Raw genomic sequence first — 19,070 nt, 5'->3', positions numbered from 1 at the left:
CCACTGGGGATGTGCCCGCAACCAAGGTCCATGCCCTTGACCAGAATCGAACCCGGGACCCTTCAGTCCGCAGGCCGAGACTCTATCTATCCACTGAGCCACACCGATGAGGGTCCGGCGGCTCTTCTTTGCGGACAAGAAGCCCAGACCCTGAGACCTGCCCCGGCCGCTCCCTGCTCCCCCACTCCAACCCCCCAGCTCTGGATCTCCTGGACCCCGGACCAGGCCAGGGTCCCCGGGAGGCCCTCAACTCCTGTGTGGGAGCCACGCTCAGAGACACACCCAGGAGGGACCTTCCAGGTGCCTGCAGCTCCCGGCTATGACCTCTCTCCCAGGGCCGCCCACCTGCCTGGAGAGAGACCAGCCCTGGCTGGTATGGTTCAGTGGGTAAAGCGTCAGCCTACACACCAAAGGGTCCCAGGTTCAATCCCAGTCAAGGGCATGTACCTGGGTTGCATGTACCTGGTTGAGGCATGTGCAGGAGGCAACCCAGTGATGTGACTCTCTCTCTCTCTCTCTTCCCTTCCTCTCTGAAATCAATAAAAAATACCCTATATAATAAAGAGGTAATATGAAAATTGACCATCACTCCAACACACAAGATGGCCACCCCCATGTGGACACAAGATAGCCTATAGGGGAGGGCAATTGGGGGTGACCAGGCCTGCAGGGGAGGGCAGTTAGGGGTGATCAGGCCGATAGGAGAGGGCAGTTGGGGGCGACCAGGCCGGCAAGGGAGGGCAGTTGAGGATGACCAGGCCGGCAGGGGAGGGCAGTTGAGGGTGACCAGGCCGGCAGGGGAGGGCAGTTGGGGGTGACCAGGCCGGCAGGGGAGGGCAGTTGGGGGTGACCAGGCCGGCAGGGGAGGGCAGTTGGGGGTGACCAGGCTGGCAGGGGAGGGCAGTTGGGGGTGACCAGGCCGGCAGGGGAGGGCAGTTGTGGGGGAGAGGGACCAGGCCGGCAGGGGAGGGCAGTTGAGGGTGACCAGGCCGGCAGGGGAGGGCAGTTGTGGGGGAGAGGGACCAGGCCGGCAGGGGAGGGCAGTTGAGGGTGACCAGGCCGGCAGGGGAGGGCAGTTAGGGGCGACCAGGTTGGCAGTGGAGGGCAGTTAGGGGTAACCAGGCTGTCAGGGGAGCGGTTAGGGGCAATCAGGCTGGTAGGGGGGTGGTTAGGGGGCAATCAGGCTGTCAGGCAGAAGCGATTAGGGGCAATCAGGAAGGCTGGCAGGCAAGCGGTTGGGAGCCAGCAGTCCTGGATTGTGAGAGGGACATCCAACTGACTGCCCGTTTAGGCCCGATCCCCCCAGGGTCCCAGGCTGGAGAGGGTGCGGGCTGGGCTGAAGGAATTCCGTGCACCGGGCCTCTGGTGTTTAAATACAGAAGTGGGAGCTGTCGGGGCTGAGCAGGGCTGCGAGCCGGTGCCGGGCCCACGGGGAGCCGGGTCTGTGTCCACAGGAGCCGGCGCCGGGCCCACGGGGAGCCAGTCCGTGTCCACGGGAACCACGGTCGTCAGGAAGGAGACGGACGGGACACGATCCTCATCGGGCGAGCGCCCGCCTGGGGCTCCCCCGGAGACGGGGGGACGGTGCGCCCCCCTCCCGCTGACCCAGGCGCCGAACCCCACTCAGGCGGGAGGCGCGGGGCCGACGGAGGGCGGGCGGAGGGTGCGGAGGGAGGCGACGCACAGACAGACCAGACGGGCGGGGATGGGACGGCCTTTTACTCTCAGTTCCCACGCGTGTGGGCGGCACAGCCCGTGAGGACCCGGGACGGGGCCCTGGGCCCACGCTCACACGGCCACACAGGACTGCACACGGCTGCACATGGCTGCACACGGCTGCACACGGCTGCACACGGCTGCACACGGCTGCACACGGGAAGGGCAGGGAGGCGGGGAGACCGGGCGGGGCGGGAAAGATTGCATAGTTTGTGAAAACTTCATCTTCGCCCGGCTGCCCAGCGGGCGTGGCTCAGGGGCTGAGCATCGACCTAGGAACCTAGGTCAGGGTTCGATTCCCGGTCAGGGCACAGGCCCGGGGTGCGGGCTCCATCCCCAGCAGCGGGGGGAGGGGGGGACGTGCAGGAGGCAGCCGATCCGTGATCCTTTCCCACCATCGATGTCTCTCTCTCCTCTTCCTCTCCCTTCCGTTCTGAAATGAATGAAAATAGATTTAAAAAAAAATTCTGTGCCCCGGGCAGCCAGGGGGTGGGGTGGGGGCACTGCGGGGGGGGGGGGGGGGACCGGGCACAGGGGCGGCTGGGCAGAGGGAGGGCCTGTGAGGGGCGCCCTGGGGCCCGCTCCTCCCCCTGCCCTGCCCGTGGAGGAGGGCTTTTTGCTGAAAGGGCCCAGGGCGTGCCCGTGGGTCAGCCCGGAGGCCCAGCTCCCGTCCCGCCGGCTGGGAGGGCAGAGCCGTGCGGAGCCGTGCGGACAGCAGAGGCGGACGGCGGTGGGCATCGGGCCCGGACCTCGGCCGTGTCCTTAGATCCGGACGTGGAAGGTGCTGGAGAGAGAGAGACAAGGGCGGGAGAGGGTGAGGCCTGGGCTGGAGGGGAGGGGCCAGGGCTGGGGGAGGGACCTGGGCTGGGGGAGGAGCTTTGGGCTGGGGGAGGGGCCAGGGCTGGAGGGGAGGGGCCTGGGCTTGGGGGAGGGGCCAGGGCTGGGGGAGGGGCCTGGGCTGGAGGGGAGGGGCCTGGGCTGGGGGAGGGGCCAGGGCTGGAGGGGAGGGGCCAGGGCTGGGGGAGGGGCCTGGGTTGGAGGGGAGGGGCCTGGGCTGGGGGAGGGGCTTGGGCTGGGGGGGAAGAGGCCTGGGCGGGGGGTGGGGCCTTGGCTGGGGGGGAGGGATATGGGCGGGGGGGGGAGAGGCTGGGGCTGAGGGGGAGGGGCTTGGGCTGGGAGGGAAGGGCATGGGCGGGGGGGTTGGTGGGGGGGAGGGGATAGGCCAGGGCTGGGGGGAGGGGCCTGGGCCGGGGGGGGGGGGGGAGAGGCCTGGGCCGGGGGAGGGGAGAGGCCTGGGCTGGGGGGAGGGGCATGGGTGGGGGGGAGAGGCCTGGGCTGGCGGGGAGAGGCCTGGGCTGGGGAGGAGGGGCATGGGTGGGGGGGAGAGGCCTGGGCTGGGGGGGAGGGGCCTGGGCTGGGGGGGAGGGGCATGGGTGGGGGGGGAGAGGCCTGGGTTGGCGGGGAGAGGCCTGGGTTGTGGGGGAGAGCCTGGGCTGGGGGGCAGGGGCATGGGCTGGGGGGAGGGATATGGGTGGGGAGGGGGGGCAGAGGCCGGGGCTGAGTGGGAGGGCCTTGGGCTGGGACGGAAGGGCATGGGGGGGGGGTAGGTCAGGGCTGGGGGTAGGGGCCTGGGCGGGGGGGGGGTGGGGTGGGTGAGGCTTGGGCTGGGGGGAGGGGCATGGGTGTGGGGGGGAGAGGCCTGGGATGGGGAGGAGGGGCATGGGTGGGGGGGGAGAGGCCTGGGTTGTGGGGGAGAGCCTGGGCTGGGGGGTGGGGCATGGGCTGGGGGAGGGGCATGGGATGAGGGGGCGGGGCCTGGGCTGGATGGAAAGGCATGGGCGATGCTCTACCCACTGAGCCGCACTGGCCGGGTTACGGGCGGCACCTGAGGAAGTCGGGCGCCTTGGCGATCATGTCCTCGAAGTCGGAGAAGCCCAGCTTGCCGTCGCCGTCCAGGTCGGCCTCCTCGATGACCTTGTCGCACACCAGCACCACCTCGTCCTCCTCCAGCTCCGACTTGGTGAGCCGCGCCAGCGTCATCTCCAGGTCCTCCTTGCAGATGAAGTTGTCGGTGTTGAAGTCTGTGTGTGGGGGTGGGGGTGAGGGGGGAGATAGCGTGAGGGGGGCAGGGGAGGGGGACGGGGTGCAGGCGGGCGGGTGCTCAGACGGCGTGGCTCCGTGGCTGAGCGTCGTCCTGTGAACCAGGAGGTCCGGGTTCGATTCCCGGTCCAGGACACAGGCCCGGGTGGCGGGCTCCATCCCCAGTGGGGGGCGTGCGGGAGGCAGCAGGTCCGGGATTCTCTCTCATCGTGGATGCTCCTCTCTCCCTCTCCCTTCCCCTCGGACATCAGTGGAACAATAAACGGGGGCCGGGGACAGGACTGTCTGTGGGCCTTGGCCTCAGCGTCCCCTTCTGAGGTCAGCATGGCGTGCACAGCGGCCCCTGGTGGCCGGTGGGGACGGGACGGAGGGCTGGGATGGCCTCACCCTGGCAGCAGGGCTCCCCCACCCCCTCCACTCACTCCCCCGCTCCTCACTGTAGATCTTTTTTTATTTTATTTTTAAATATTTTATTGATTTTTTAGAGAGAGGAAGAGAGAGGGTAGAGAGTTAGAAACATCGATGAGAGAGAGTCATCGATCAGCCGCCTCTTGCACGCCCCCTACTGGGGATGTGCCCGCAACCAAGGTCCCTGCCCTTGACCGGAATCGAACCCGGGACCTTTCAGTCCGCAGGCCGACGCTCTATCCACTGAGCCAAACGGGTTTCGGCCTCACTGTAGATCTTTTTTGTTTATTTTATTAAATATATTTTATTGATTTTATACAGAGAGGAAGGGAGAGAGATAGAGAGCTAGAAACACCGATGAGAGAATCATCGGTCAGCTGCCTCCTGCACACCCCCCACTGGGGATGTGCCCGCAACCAACGTACATGCCCTTGACCGGAATCGAACCCAGGTCCCTTCAGTCCCCAAGCCGACGCTCTATCCACTGAGCCAAACGGGTTTCGGCCTCACCGTAAATCTTTTTTTTTTTTTTTTTTAAATATATTTTACTGATTTTATACAGAGAGGAAGAGAGAGGAATAGAGAGTTGGAAACATCGATGAGAGAGAGTCATCCATCAGCTGCCTCCTGCACGCCCCCCACTGGGGATGTGCCCGCAACCAAGGTCCATGCCCCTTGACCGGAATCGAACCCGGGACCTTTCAGTCCGCAGGCCGGACGCCCTACCCACTGAGCCACCCGGTCTGGGCCTCACCGTAGATCTTGAAGGCGTAGCTGGCCTTGAGGTCGCGGGGCGCGGACTCGCAGAGCGCGGAGAACATGTCCACAAAGTCGTCGAAGGTGAGGTTGCCCTCGCCGTCCTCGGAGAAGGACTCCACAATGCGCTCCTTGAAGGGGTTCTCCTGGGGGGGGATCCGGGAACGGGGGTGGGGGTGTGGGGATCACCGGGGAGGAGCCAGGCCGCACAGCTCACAGCCCTGAGGCGGCCAAGCCCCCCGAGGGCCCCCCCATCACCCTGACCTCACTCCAGCATGAGGCGTGCGGGAGGCAGCCGATCCATGACTCTCTCTCCGCCTGGATGTCTCTCTCTCGCTCTTCCTTTCTCTCTGACATCAATAAAATGTATACATACACACGGAGTGGCCGGATGATGATGATGATCTGTGAATGCATAATCATCTGGCCATCCTGTGTGTGTGTGTGTGTGTGTGTGTGTGTGTTAGAGGCCCGGTGCATGCATTCGTGCATGGGTGGGGTTCAGCCAACCTGGCCAGGGGGAGGGGACGTGGGCGGTTGGCCGGCCTGCCTGCTGGTCGAACTCCTGGTCGAGGGGACCATTTGCATATGAGCCTTTTATTCTATAGGACACACCCGGAGTGGCCGGATGATTATGATTCCTGAACGCATAATAATCTGGCCACTCAGTGTATGTGTGTATATATATATACATATACATATATATCTATATCTATATCTATATCTATATCTATATCTATATCTATATCTATATCTTATCTATATATATATATATATATATATGTTAGAGGCCCAGTGCATGCATTTGTGCATGGGTGGGGGCCGGCCAGCCTGGCCAGGGGGAGGGGACATGGGCAGTTGGCCGGCCTGCCTGCTGGTCGGACTCCTGGTCGAGGAAAGGAGAGGGAGAGAGAGTGAGAAACATCGATGAGAGAGAAACATCCATCAGCTGCCTCCTGCACGCCTCCCACTGGGGATGTGCCCGCAACCAAGGCCCACGCCCTTGACGGGAATCGAACCCGGGACCCTTCCGTCCGCAGGCCGACGCTCTGCCCACGGAGCCGCACCGGCCGGGGCTGGGTGACACTTTTATGTCGAACACAGACGTGGTCTGAGGACCGGAGGGATCAGCCCCGCCCGGGGAACTCGTCAGGAGAAACACAACCTTGGCCCTGACCAGGTGGCTCAGTGGTTAGAACGCTGGTCCTCAGACCTGAGGGCATGTACCTGGGCTTCAGGCTTGATCTCCCACCCCCGTGGAGGCACATGCAGGAGGCAACTAATTAGTGTGTGTGTGTGTGTGTGCGTGTGTCTGCGTCTGTCTCCCTCTCTCTGCCTCCCACCCTCCCTTCTGCAGTCTCTAAAAATCGATGGGGAAAAAAACCACACCCTTGGATAAGGATGAACAAAAAGAGACAAACAAAAACCACTCCCTGCTCTGGCATTTTCACACGATCGGTCCCCACCCAGGTGGCTCCTTGCCAGTAAAAACCTGGAGGTGGCCGAAGCAGGTGCGGCTCAGTGCATAGAGCGTCGGCCTGCAGACTGAAGGGTCCCGGGTTCGATTCCGGCCAAGGGCATGGACCTTGGTTGCGGGCACATCCCCAGTGGGGGGCGTGCAGGAGGCGGCTGATGGATGATTCTCTCTCATCGATGTTTCTGACTCTCTATCCCTCTCCCTTCCTCTCTGCAAAATGTCAATAAAATATATTTAAAAATAAAATAATAGTGAAATGAAAACTCAGACGTGAGGGCTGGGAAGCATGGCCGACCTGCCACGGAACACGGACGAGTGGGTGAGTGTGGCCCCGAGCTGCCTTCCGAGCCCCACATGGGGCTCACTGACTTACAGGGCAGGGAGGAAACTGAGGCACAGGGAGGCGACCGTGGAGCCCCCAGAGGGGTAGGGTCCCTGTGCCCAGCCCGCCCGTCCCCCCTTCCTGCTGTCCCGCCCTCCCATGCTCCCCTGCCCCACCCCAGGCAGCGGCCCCCCTCACTTACCCTGTCCCCCCTGCCCACCTGCATTTTATTTTTTTATTTATTTTAAATATATTTTATTGTTTACAGAGAGGAAGAGAGAGGGATAGAGAGTTAGAAACATCAATGAGGGAGAATCATCCACCAGCTGCCTCTTGCACACCCCCCACTGGGGATGTGCCCGCAACCAAGGCACATGCCCTTGACTGGAATCGAACCCGGGACCTTCCAGTCCGCGGGCCGACGCTCTATCCACTGAGCCACACCGGTTTCGGCTGCGTCTCATTTTCATTTTATTTTATTTCTGTAATCCTCCCCCCGGGATATTTCCCCCTGGATGTTTAGAGAGCGTGGAAGGGAGAGGGAGAGACAGAGAGAAACATCGATGGGAGAGAGACACAGCGATGGGCTGCCTCCTGCACGTGCCCTGGACCGGAATCGAACCCGGGACCCTGTGCTCAGCCCGCCTGTCCCCCGCTTCCTGCTGTTCCGCCCCCCTGATGCTCCCCCTGCCTCTCCTGAGGCAGCCAGCGGACCCCCTCCCTACCCTGTCCTCCCTGCCTGCCTGCTTCCCCTCCACACTCCTCCTACCCCCCCCGCCCCAGGCAGCGCCCCCTCCCTACCCGCAGCTCCGGCATCTGGATGATGAGGCTCATGGGCACGTGGACGATGGGGCTCTTCCTGTAGTCCATGGGCACCAGGTTGGGGGCCAGCTCGTAGAAACGGGCGTGCAGCCTGGCGGGGAGATGGGGGAGGAGAGAGAGGAGACGCTGCAGTGAGGGACAGACCCAGGCCCCAGGCCCCAGGCCCCAGGCCCCGGCGAGGGCTCTGGGTGGCTTCGCAATAGAAACTCAAAAGCTTTCAGACTTTCTCCCTCCAGCCCGGCCGGTGTGGGTCAGTGGTTAGAGCGCAGGCCTGTGGACGGAAGGGTCCCGGGTTCGGCTCTGGGTCAAGGGCACGTCCCTCGGCGGCAGGCCCCTCCCTCCCTGGCCCGGGACCCTGCCGGGGCGCGTGCGGGAGGCGGCCCATTGGTGGGTCTCCCCCCCATCGGTGTTTCTATCTGCCTCTCCCTCCTCTCCCTCCCACTCTCTAAGAATCAATGGGAACATGTCCTCAGGGAAGGATCTGAAAAAAAAAAGGTGTGTGTGCGTGTGTGTGACATCTGTGATACTTTCGACAATAAAAGGTAAGTTTTGCCGAAACCGGTGTGGCTCAGTGGCTAGAGCGTCGGCCTGCGGACTGAAGGGTCCCGGGTTCGATTCCGGCCAAGGGCATGTGCCTGGGTGGCAGGCACATCCCCAGTGGGGGGCGTGTGCGGGAGGCAGCTGGTCGATGTTTCTCTCTCATCGATGTTTCTCACTCTCTATCCCCCTCTGTAAAAAAAAAAAATCAATAAAATACATTAAAAATAAAAACAAAAAAAAGGTAAGTTTTTATTGAAAAGACGGGAGAACATAAGCGACGACGGAGTCGCGCGCAGGCAGACACCCGGGCTGTGTGTGCGGCTGGTGGTGGGGCGCAGCCGAGCGGGGGCGGGGGGGGGAGGGGGTAGGAACAAAGGTGGCTGGTGGGGGGCTGCCCACGGGGGGTCCGTGGGGGAGGAAGGGCTGTGGCCAGGGGCAACCAGATCCAGCTGGGAGGGGGGAGGCGGGGGACGATGTCCAATGGTTATCTGAGCCGGACCAGGATCACTGAGCCGGCCCCAGGCTGCAAAGCAAACCCGCAGCTCACCTTTCCTCCCCTCAGCTCAGGGCTCAGCGCTCACACCCCTCAGTGGGGAGGGAGGGGGAGGGGGGGAAGGGGAAGGAGGGGGTGGGAGGGAGGGAGGAAGAGGGGGAGGAAGGGAAGGAGAGGGAGGGGGAGGGAAGAGGAAGGGGAGGGAGGAGTTGGGAGGGAGGGGGAGGGAAGAGGAGGGAGGGGGAGGAAGGGAAAGGGAGGGGTTGGGAGGAAGAGGGGGAGGGAGGGAGGGAGAGGGAGGGGGAGGGAGGGAAGGAGAGGGAGGGGGAGGGAAGAGGAAGGGGAGGGAGGAGTTGGGAGGGAGGGGAGGGAAGAGGAGGGAGGAGTGGGAGGAGGAAGGGGAGGGAGGAGGTGGGAGGGGGTGGGAGAGGGTGGGAAGGAGGTGAGAGGGAGGGGTGGAGGTGGATGGAAGGGGTGAAGGGAGGGGAAGGGGAGGGAGGGAGGGAGAGGGAGGGGGAGGGGTGAGAGGCGGGAGGGGTGGCAGCCCTGAGTGGCCCTGGGAGCAGGTGTGAGGCCTCGGGGACTGGGGCCCATTTATCTCCACACCCAGCGCTACGGCCTCTCAGCGTGCTCTGAGGGTGGGGATGTGGTTCCTATTTTATTGTATTTAAAAAACAAAAAAACAAAACATTGTTATTGATTTCAGAGAAGAAGGGAGAGGGAGAGCATCATCCATGATGAGAACCATAGACCGGCTGCCTCCTGCACGCCCCCCTCCCCCCCCACTGGGGATTGAACCTAGAACCTTAGCCTGCGCCCTGACTGTGACCTCCTGGTTCAGAGGTCCACGCTCAACCACTGAGCCACACTGGCCAGGCCTGGTCCCCACTTCACAGAAGCACCTGAGGCTCAGATCTGGCCCAAGGCCCCAGACCTCTGGCCCCCCACCCCCTCCCTCCTGCCCCTACCCCCTCCCTCCTGCCCCTCCCCCCTCCCTCCACCTGGCCCTGCACCCACCATGGGGTGCCCTGGCCGCCCAGGGGCAGCGAGGAAGACCTGCCTGGCTGAGCAGAGCAGAGCGGTCAGGGCCCAGCCTGCTGCCACAGCCTCGGGGCCGGGGCCCGGGGCCGGGCCTCCCTCGGGGAACATGATCCGGGGCCCCTGTGGCAGCAGGGCCGGGTGTCCTGGCATTGGGTGCCTCCCGCCGGCCTGCCACCGTCTGGTCCCGGGGCTCTGAGGCTCCCCCCGCCCCCCCCCGGTTCCTCTCTCCTGTCCTAGGCCCAGTTCCCCCTACCCACAACCAAGGGAGATCGAGCCCAGAACCGAGTGGAACCCGGGACCCTTCGGTCCGCGAGGCCGATGCGCTACCCGCTGAGCCACACCGGCTGGGGCAGGGGTGGGGAGTTTTGGGGGTCACGCCACACTTAGCTTCCGCCGGCGACAGGCCCTCCCCCGGCTCGGGGCTCAGGCTGGGTGACCCACCAGCCCACGCACGCGGGGTCCCGGGCCCTGTCCCCCTCGGTCCCGGGTTCAAGGGGTGAGCGGAAGGCACACTCACTTGAGGATGTCTTTCTTATTGAAGAAGGTGCAGTCCTGCCGAGAAAACACACAGGGTCATTATGGAGCCCCCACCCCTTACCCCCACCACCACCCCAATCCCAGATGCCCGGACAGTCAGGCCAGCCAGCCCCATCCAGGGGCCCACGTGCAGGACAGGGCTGTGCTGGAGGGCAGGGAGGGGCACAGGGGGGCTGCGGGTCTGGGGGCCGGAGGGGTGCCCTGTGGGATCCAGCTCACACCTGGGGGCGGATGGGGCCACCCCCATGGCACAGCCCCTGGGCAGGGATCTGGGGGAGCTGGGTGTGTGAGGGCAGCTGGGTGTCTGAGGGGCAGCTGAAACCACAGGAATCCACGAGGTCACACTGGGAAGGGGACTGGGATGAACTGGTGGCCACTGGTCAGGGGAGGGCATCCACTATTTCTTTTTGTTGTTGACCCTCCCCAAGGGTATTTTGCCACTGATTTTTAGAGAGAGTGGAAGAGAAGAGAGGGAGAGACAGAGAGAAACATCGATGGGAGAGAGACACATCCATGCTGAAACCGGTGTGGCTCAGTGGATAGAGTGTCGGCCTGCGGTCTGAGGGGTCCCGGGTTCGATTCCGGTCAGGAGCATGTGCCTTGGTTGCGGGCACATCCCCAGTGAGGGGTGTGCAGGAGGCAGCTGACGGATGTTTCTCTCTCATCGATGTTTCTAACTCTCTCTCCCTCTCTCTTCCTCTCTGTAAAAAATCAATATAATACATAAAAAAACAAAACATATATATTTTTATTGATCTCCGAGACGTAGGGGGGGGGGGGGAGAGGGGGGGAGAGAGAGAGAGAGAGAGAGAGAGAGAGAGAGAGAGAGAGAAACATCCATGATGGGAGTGACAATCATGGATCGGCTGCCTCCTGCACGCCCCCCACCAGGGATCCAGCCTACAACCCGGGCCTGTGCCCTGACCGGGAATCGAACCCTGACCTCCTGCCTCCTAGGTTGAGGCTCAGCCATGGAGCCACATCGGCCTGGTCAACCATGTTCTGGAGCAAGCATGTCAAACTCAAAGGCTAACCTGGGCCCAGGAAATGAGGCGTGCGGCCCCCCCAGACACGAGTTTGACATGCTTGCTCTAGCCACGTGGTTGGCAAACCACAGCTGGCGAGCCACATGCAGCCCCTTTGGCCCCTTGAATGTGGCTCTTCCACAAAACACCACGGCCTGGGCGAGTCTGCGTTGAAGAAGTGGCATTAGAAGAAGTTTCAGTTTAAAAAATGTGGCTCTCAGCCGAAACCGGCGTGGCTCAGTGGATAGAGCGTCGGTCTGCGGACTGAAGGGTCCCGGGTTCGATTCCGGTCAAGGGCATGGACCTTGGTTGCAGGCATATCCCCGGTGGGGGGTGTGCAGGAGGCGGCTGATCGATGACTCTCTCTCATCGATGTTTCTAACTCTCTATCCCTCTCCCTCTCTGTACAAAATCCATAAAATATATATATATATTTAAAAATTGGCTTTTAAAAGAAATGTCAGTTGTACCATTGGTATGTGGCTCTGTGGACGAATGAGTTTGCCGACCACTGGGCTAGGGTGTGAGGGTCTCAGAGCTGGATGTGGAAAGAAGCCTGAACCTGAGGGATCACGGGCAGGGGGGGACCAGGAGGGGGACGGAAACCCTCACAGTGTCCCCCACTTTTGGGGGGGCGGCGGCTGCAACTCGGGGTCACCCGGGGACCCCCTGGCTGCCCGTGGCCGGCTGGAGAGCCCGAGGGAGGGACACCGGAGGCTCCGGTTGCACGGCTCTCATTTCTCGGGTTCAGCAGGGTCCAGCCAACCCAGGGACCGGCTCCAACGGGTAACCCAACGCCAGGCCGGTCTGAGCCGGAACCCGGGCTCCCTCCCCGCCCCCCACGGGGTACTCTGCACCCCTCAGCGCGGCCTACCTGCTCACAGGTGGGCCCCCTTCCCCACCTTGCTGGAGGCAAGGCCTGACATTCCAGAAGGATCTCACACAGCCCCCACCCCCAACACACAGAGTGATTCCCATCCCGCGGGAGCCCCTCGGGGCCGGGCAGGGCCCTTGAATGGCTCCTCGGCCTCAGTTTACCGGTCTGTGAAATGGGCCCATCATCACCCAGAGACGGTGACTAAGGGGTAAGCTCAGGAGGTAGGACTGTGCCTGGGACACAGCAGGTGCTGCGTGGATGTGGGTCCCCCATTCCTGGTCGGGGGGGGGGGGCGGCGGTTGGGAGGAAAGGTGGGAGCTGGGAGATCTGTTCTTCACCCTGGGGCTCCGGGAGGAGGGGCCAGGGCCGCCCCAGCAGAGGACCCACATTTCAAACCCCACGGAGCAGAGACCCTGCAGGTGTCACGTGCCCACAGCGCAGGGCACGCAGGTGACTCCCCAGTCAGGTCGGGCGGAGGCCCCCCGAGTGGGGCGGGACCCCCAGCCCCCGAGGGAGGGGGCCTGACAGGTCTAAGGGGCCCGGCGTGGGGCTCGGGGCGGGGACCCTGGCGGGCTGGCACCTGCCTGGCCTTCTCGCACCATCATCCCCACGCCGGGCCAGGGCGAGGCACCCCGACTCCCCGCCGCCATCGGGGCGCGGTCCCTGCCTCCCCGCCAGGCGGGACCCCGCTCGGCTCCGCTTTGGAGGCTCCGAGGGATCGCGTCCTTCCAAGGTCAGGCCTGGGGCGAAGGCAGAGGCTGAGAGGGGGTGGGGGGGACCGGCGGCGACGGGGGGCGAGGGGCGCGGCGCGGGCTCACCTGGTAGTTGTCCAGCTGCTCCTCCGTGAAGATGGTCTGCTTGTTCCCCATGGTGCGCGGCCACCGGCCACCGGCGCCGCCGCCTCCCGCCGCGGCCGCCCGGCTCCTGGCGCATCCCGCCGCGCCGTCTCCCGGAGGGGCGTGGCCGGCCGAGGGGCGTGGCCCAGCGACAGGGCGTGGCCGGAGGGCGGGTGGAGCTCAGCTAAGGGGCGGAGCTTGATGGCGATTGGGCGGAGTCAGGTTACGGGGCGGGGCCTGTGGCGGGATAGGCGGGGCCAAGGGAATGGAAGGGCGTGGCTAGGAGACAGGGCGTGGCAGGGGTTCAGCGAATGGGCGGAGCTTGATGATTGGGCGGAGTCAGACTCCGGGGCGGGGTCAGCAGCAGGGCCTGGCCTCAGGGCGGGGCACCGTCTGAGGACAAAGTCAAATGAGGGGCGGGGCCTGACGTGGGGCGTGGCCTCGGGCGCGGATATAGGCGTGAAGGAGAGCTACGCCTGGGGAGTCGACCGCCGGAAGAGGGCGCTGCTGGCTGGTCCGCGCAGGAGTGGGTGGGGCAAACACAGCACTTCCGGACGGGGTGTCAGGACGCAGGGCTGGTGTGCACACGCTTTTTTTTCTTTTTAAAAAAAAATATTTTATTGATTTTTTACAGAGAGGAAGGGAGAGATATAGAGAGATAGAAACGTCGATGAGAGAGAAACTTGGACCAGCTGCCTCTTGCACACCCCCTACTGGGGATGTGCTCTCAATTCAGGTACATGCCCTTGACCGGAATCGAACCTGGGACCTTTCAGTCCGCAGACTGACGCTCTACCACTGAGCCAAACGGGAGGTGCAGGGGGACAAGTTGCGGGACCTGGCGCCCTGGACCATGCGGCGGGGGGAGCCCTGGCCTGTGGGCACAGCCCGTCCCATGTGGGTAAGGAAGGGTCATTGCGGTTGACACCGGAGGGCGCCCCCTCCCTCCCACAGGGCAGGGCATCACCCTGGGCCTCTTTAGCAGGGAGCACAGGGTTTGCTTGCCTGTCCTTGAATCCTTGCACACAGGCATGAGACTTGACACCGTTTGTTTATTATTATTATTTTTTAAAAAATATTTTTAATTATTTCAGAGAGGAAGGGAGAGGGAACGATAGAAACATCTATGATGAGAATCATGGATCAGCTGCCTCCTGTACGCCCCCTACTGGTGATTGAGCCCATAACCCGGGCATGTGCCCTTGACCAGAATTGAACCCAGAACCCTTCAGTCCGCAGGTCGACACTATCCACAAATCACACTGGGTAGGGCTAGACTTGGCACCATTAAAAGGTCTCACTGTGCCCGGAGACTTACTGTGACAAAGGCCAGGGCGATTTCTGTGGCTTTTAAGCAAATGACATCACTGCAGAGGTCAGGCCACACAATGTTCTTTTTTTTTTTTAAATATATTTTGTTGATTTTTTTTTTTTTTTACAGAGAAGAAGGGAGAGGGATAAAGAGCTAGAAACCTCGATGAGAGAGAAACATCCATCAGCTACCTTCTGCACACCTTCCACTGGGGATGTGCCCGCAACCAAGGCACATGCCCTTGACCGGAATCGAACCTGGGACCCTTCAGTCCGCAGGCTGACGCTCTATCCACTGAGCCACACTGGTTAGGGCAGGCCACATGTTCTTTCTCACCCGGGACAGCCACTCTTCGGGACCTTATCTCCTCCTTGCAGATGCGTCCACTGCTGAGTGCAGTAACTTGCCCAGGGGCCCAGGGCTGGGCCGTGGCAACGTGGCTGGGTCAGGGGCAGAACTAGAACGTGGGGTGCATTCCCATTCAAGATCTGCCTACTATCGTGGGAAGATGAACAACCTTGTTGCCCAAACCATAAGAGTCCCACGCCAGCCGGCACTGTCTAGTTCCCTGAGCCTGTCATTCCTACATCCCCATCTAATCATCTAATCATCTAATCTGGCCACTCAGAGTCTATCCTATAGAATAAAAGGCTAATATGCACATGGTCCCCTCGACCAGGAGTTCAACCAGCAGGCAGGCCGGCCAACCGCCCATGCCCCCTCCCCCGGGCCAGGCTGGCTGGACCCCACCCATGCACAAATTCATGCACCGGGCCTCTAATATGTATATATACACAGAGTGGCCAGGTTATGATATCTCTGAACGCATAATAATCTGGCCATTCTGTGTATATCCTATAGAATAAAAGGCTAGCCGAAACCAGTTTGGCTCAGTGGATAGAGCATCGGCCTGTGGACTGAAGGGTCCCAGGTTCGATTCTGGTCAAGGGCATGTACCTTGGTTGCGGGGACATCCCCAGTGGGGGGTGTGCAAGAGGCAGCTGATCGATGATTCTCTCACCGATGTTTCTAACTCTCTATCCCTCTCTCTTTCTCTCTGTAAAAAAATCAATAAAATATATTAAATAAAAAAAGAATAAAAGGCTAATATGCAAATTGTCCCCTCGATCAGGAGTTTGGTCAGCAGGCAGGCCAGCCAATTGCCCATGTCCCCTCCCCCTGGCCAGGCTGGCTGGATCCCACCCATGCACGAATTCATGCACCGGGCCTCTAATACACACACACACACACTGAGTGGCCAGGCTATTATGCGTTCAGAGATCATCATCATCTGGCACCTCGGTGTATAAGCATCTGGCTTAGGGGGGGTTGCAGAGTTGATTTTGGAGGATGACCTCCCTCCCTCCCCCAGCAGAACTGGAATAAACGCTCACATGGGATTCAACCCTGTCTCTGCTGAATTGGCTCAGAAGTGGCAGGCAGCCCGGACCGATGAGTTGTCCGTGTACAGCGGTGACTCAGAGGTCACCTTCCCGCCCTTCGTCCCTATCGGACAGGTCGGGGAAGGGCCTCGGTCACTGGAGAGGGACAGGGTGTGTGACCGGAAACTCAGAGACAAGCCTCTGGAAGACTCCCCCCACCTGCACCTCCTGTTTCTGCCCCGTGGGTGTAGGTCTGTGGTCGGCAAACCACGGCTCTCGAGCCACCTGCGGCTCTTTGGCCCCTTGAGTGCGGCTCTTCCACAAAATACCACGGCTTGGGCGAGTCTATTTGGCAGAAGTGGCATTAAGAGAAGTTTATGTTTAAAAAATGTGGCTCTGCAAAGAAATTTCAATTGGCTGAAACCGTTTTTAGCTCAATGGAAAGAGCGTCGGCTTGGGGAATGAAAGGTCCCGGGTTCGATTCCGGTCAAGGGCATGTACCTTGGTTGCGGGCACATCCCCAGTAGGGGGCGTGCAAGAGGCAGCTGATCGATGACTTTCTCTCATCCATGTTTCTAACTCTCTATCTCTCTCCCTTCCTCTCTGTACAAAATCAATAAAATATATTTTAAAAAATTTTTCAATTGTCCTGTGTTTTTTTTTTAATATATATTCTATTGATTTTGTACAGAGAGGAAGAGAGAGGGATAGAGAGTTAGAAACATCGATGAGAGAAACATCCATCAGCTGCCTCTTGCACACCCCCCACTGGGGATGTGCCTGCAACCAAGGTCCATGCCCTTGACTGGAATCGAAACTGGGATCTTTCAGTCCGCAGGCCGACGCTCTATCCACTGAGCCACACCGGTTTCGGCTCAACTGTTGATATTTGGCTCTGTGGACTGATGAGTTTGCCGACCACTGGTGTAGGCGGAATCGAAACCTCTCCAAACCACACAATCGCTTTGACACAAGGTCTCCTTCATCCGTCTAGGATTCCGCACGCCTGTGGGCAGGCCGGCCTTGTGGGCAGAGCCTGCTCTGGCACATTCTTTCCCAGCTGCTAACCTCTGTGCACCTGCCTCTCAAGCCGTCCAGGTAGAAAAGCCAGAATTTCTGCTGAAGACTTGAGTTTTCAGCTCTGGGAGTCCCTCCTCCCACAGGTGAGAAATAGAAGCGCCAGGGTGACCAGAAAATTCCCACAATAAACCCCTTAAAAAAATATATATATATATATATTGATATATATATGTATTTTATTGATTTATCTCAGAGAGGAAGGGAGAGGGATAGAGAGTCAGAAACATCGATGAGAGAGAAACATCCATCGGCTGCCTCCTGCACACCCCCCACTGGGGATGTGCCCGCAACCCAGGTCCATGCCCTTGATCGGAATCGAACCCAGGACCCTTCAATCCGCAGGCCGATGCTCTATCCACTGAGCCACACCGGTTAAGGCAACAAACCTTTTCTTTCTTTCTTTAAAAAAAAATATTTTATTGATTTTTTTACAAAGAGGAAGGGAGAGGGACAGAGAGTTAGAAACATTGATAAGAGGAGTCATTGATCAGCTGCATCTTGCACACCCTCCACCGGGGATGTGCCTGCAACCAAGGTACATACCCTTGTCCGGAATTGAACACAGGACCTTTCAGTCCACAGGCAGACGCTCTATCCACTGAGCCACACCGGTTTTGGCAACAAACCTTTTCTTAAATTTTTTAAAAATATATTTTATTGATTTTTGTACAGAGAGGTAGGGAGAGAGATAGAGAGCTAGAAACATCGATGAGAGAGAGTCATGGATCAGCTGCCTCTTGCACACCCCCTACTGGGGATGTGCCCTCAACCAAGGTACATGCCCTTGACCAGAATCGAACCCGGGTCCCTTCAGTCCCCAAGCCGACGCTCTATCCATTGAGCCAAACCGGTTTCAGCCCTTTTCTTTAATTTTTTTAAAAAAATATATATTTTATTGATTTTTCACAGAGAGGAAGAGAGAGATAGTTAGAAACATTGATGACAGAGAATCATCGATCAGCTGCCTCTTGCACACCCCCTACTGGGGATGTGCCTGCAACCAAGGTATATGTCCTTGCCTGGAATCGAACCCGGGACCTTTCAGTCCGCAGGCCGACACTCTATCCACTGAGCCAAACTGGTCCCGGCCCTTTTCTTAAATTTTTATTTTTATTGATTTCAGAGAGGAAGGGAGAAGGAGGGAGAGATAGAAACATCCATAAGAATCACTGATCGGCTGTCTCCTGCACGCCTGCCACTGGGGATCAAGCCAGCAACCCTGGAATCGAACCCAGGACCCTTCAGTCCGAAGGCCGACACTCTACCCACTGAGCCACACCGGCGAGGGCAACAAACCCTTTTTGATGGCTATTGCCCTGCAAGAGGCCCGCCCTGTCTCTCGAACGGATACAGCGATGTTGTGAGGACCAGGGGGACGGCTCCCATGTCACACACGAGGAATCCTGGGCTCAGAGGGGCAAGGTGACTTGCCCAGTGCCACCCAGCCCGGAAGTGGCAGAACCAGGCTCCGTCACCTCCTCTGACTCCCAATCACATCCTGCTCCCCTGGCTTCCTGCTGTTGGGTGAGGTCCCTGACAGCAAAAGCCTGTGTATCTGCTCGCCAGAAGGGTGGGCAGAGGGAAGAGAAGCATGGATGACAGTTTGTTTGTTTGTTTTTAATATATTTTATAGATTATTTTTTTACAGAGAGGAAGGGAGAGAGAGCCAGAAACATCGATGAGAGAGAAACATTGATCAGCCGCCTCCTGCTGGGGATGTGCCCGCAACCAAGGTACATGCCCTTGACAGGAATCGAACCCGGGATCCTTCAGTCCGCAGGCCAACGCTCTATCCACTGAGCCAAACCGGTTTCGGCTCTCCCTCTCTCTTATCTCATTTCACAGAGGAAGTAGTCTCAGAGGCGGCCATTTGCCCAAGGCCACAGAATAGGTGGATTTAAATCGGGGCCCTGTGCAGGGCAGGGGACATGGGGTTACCGCTCCAGGCGTTGAGAACACAGCACAGCACGGAACAAAAGTCCTGCCTTCCTGGAATTAAACGGGGTAGGAGACAAGCAGTCAATAAACGAGAAATGTGAGGTGTGCTAAGGAGAAATAAAGCAGGGAAGGGGGATAGACAATAGGGAGGAGCTATTGCCATTTACTAGTAGAATAGTGGCTCCAGCCGTAGCCGGTTTGGCTCAGTGGATAGAGCGTCAGCCTTTAGACTGAAAGGACCCGGGTTCGATTCTGGTCAAGGGCACATGCCCAGGAAGGTTGTGGGTTTGATCCCCCGTGGGGATGTGAGCAGGAGGCAGCTGATCAATGATTCCCTCTCATCATGGATGTTTCTATCTCTCTCTCCCTTTCACTTTCTCTCTGAAATAAGTAAAAACATATTTAAAA

The 19,070-nt window shown here is 60.0% G+C and overlaps 1 protein-coding gene across 1 annotated transcript; it reads right to left on the bottom strand.

Annotated features, from left to right (window-relative positions):
- Positions 1 to 2,238: 2,238 nt before the first annotated feature.
- CIB2 (calcium and integrin binding family member 2) lies at positions 2,239 to 13,091 on the bottom strand. The gene is made up of 6 exons (XM_036439481.2): positions 12,933 to 13,091; positions 10,193 to 10,227; positions 7,581 to 7,692; positions 4,979 to 5,126; positions 3,602 to 3,797; positions 2,239 to 2,500 (listed from the first exon to the last, which is right to left on the bottom strand). Exons 1-6 carry the CDS (start codon positions 12,981 to 12,983, stop codon positions 2,479 to 2,481), a joined length of 564 nt encoding a protein of 187 aa, XP_036295374.1. The 5' UTR covers positions 12,984 to 13,091; the 3' UTR covers positions 2,239 to 2,478.
- Positions 13,092 to 19,070: the final 5,979 nt, after the last annotated feature.

Source organism: Pipistrellus kuhlii, unplaced genomic scaffold (genome assembly GCF_014108245.1).
Source record: "Pipistrellus kuhlii isolate mPipKuh1 unplaced genomic scaffold, mPipKuh1.p scaffold_m20_p_157, whole genome shotgun sequence".
NCBI lineage: Eukaryota > Metazoa > Chordata > Mammalia > Chiroptera > Vespertilionidae > Pipistrellus > Pipistrellus kuhlii.
This window is presented reverse-complemented; position numbering and strand designations above follow the sequence as displayed.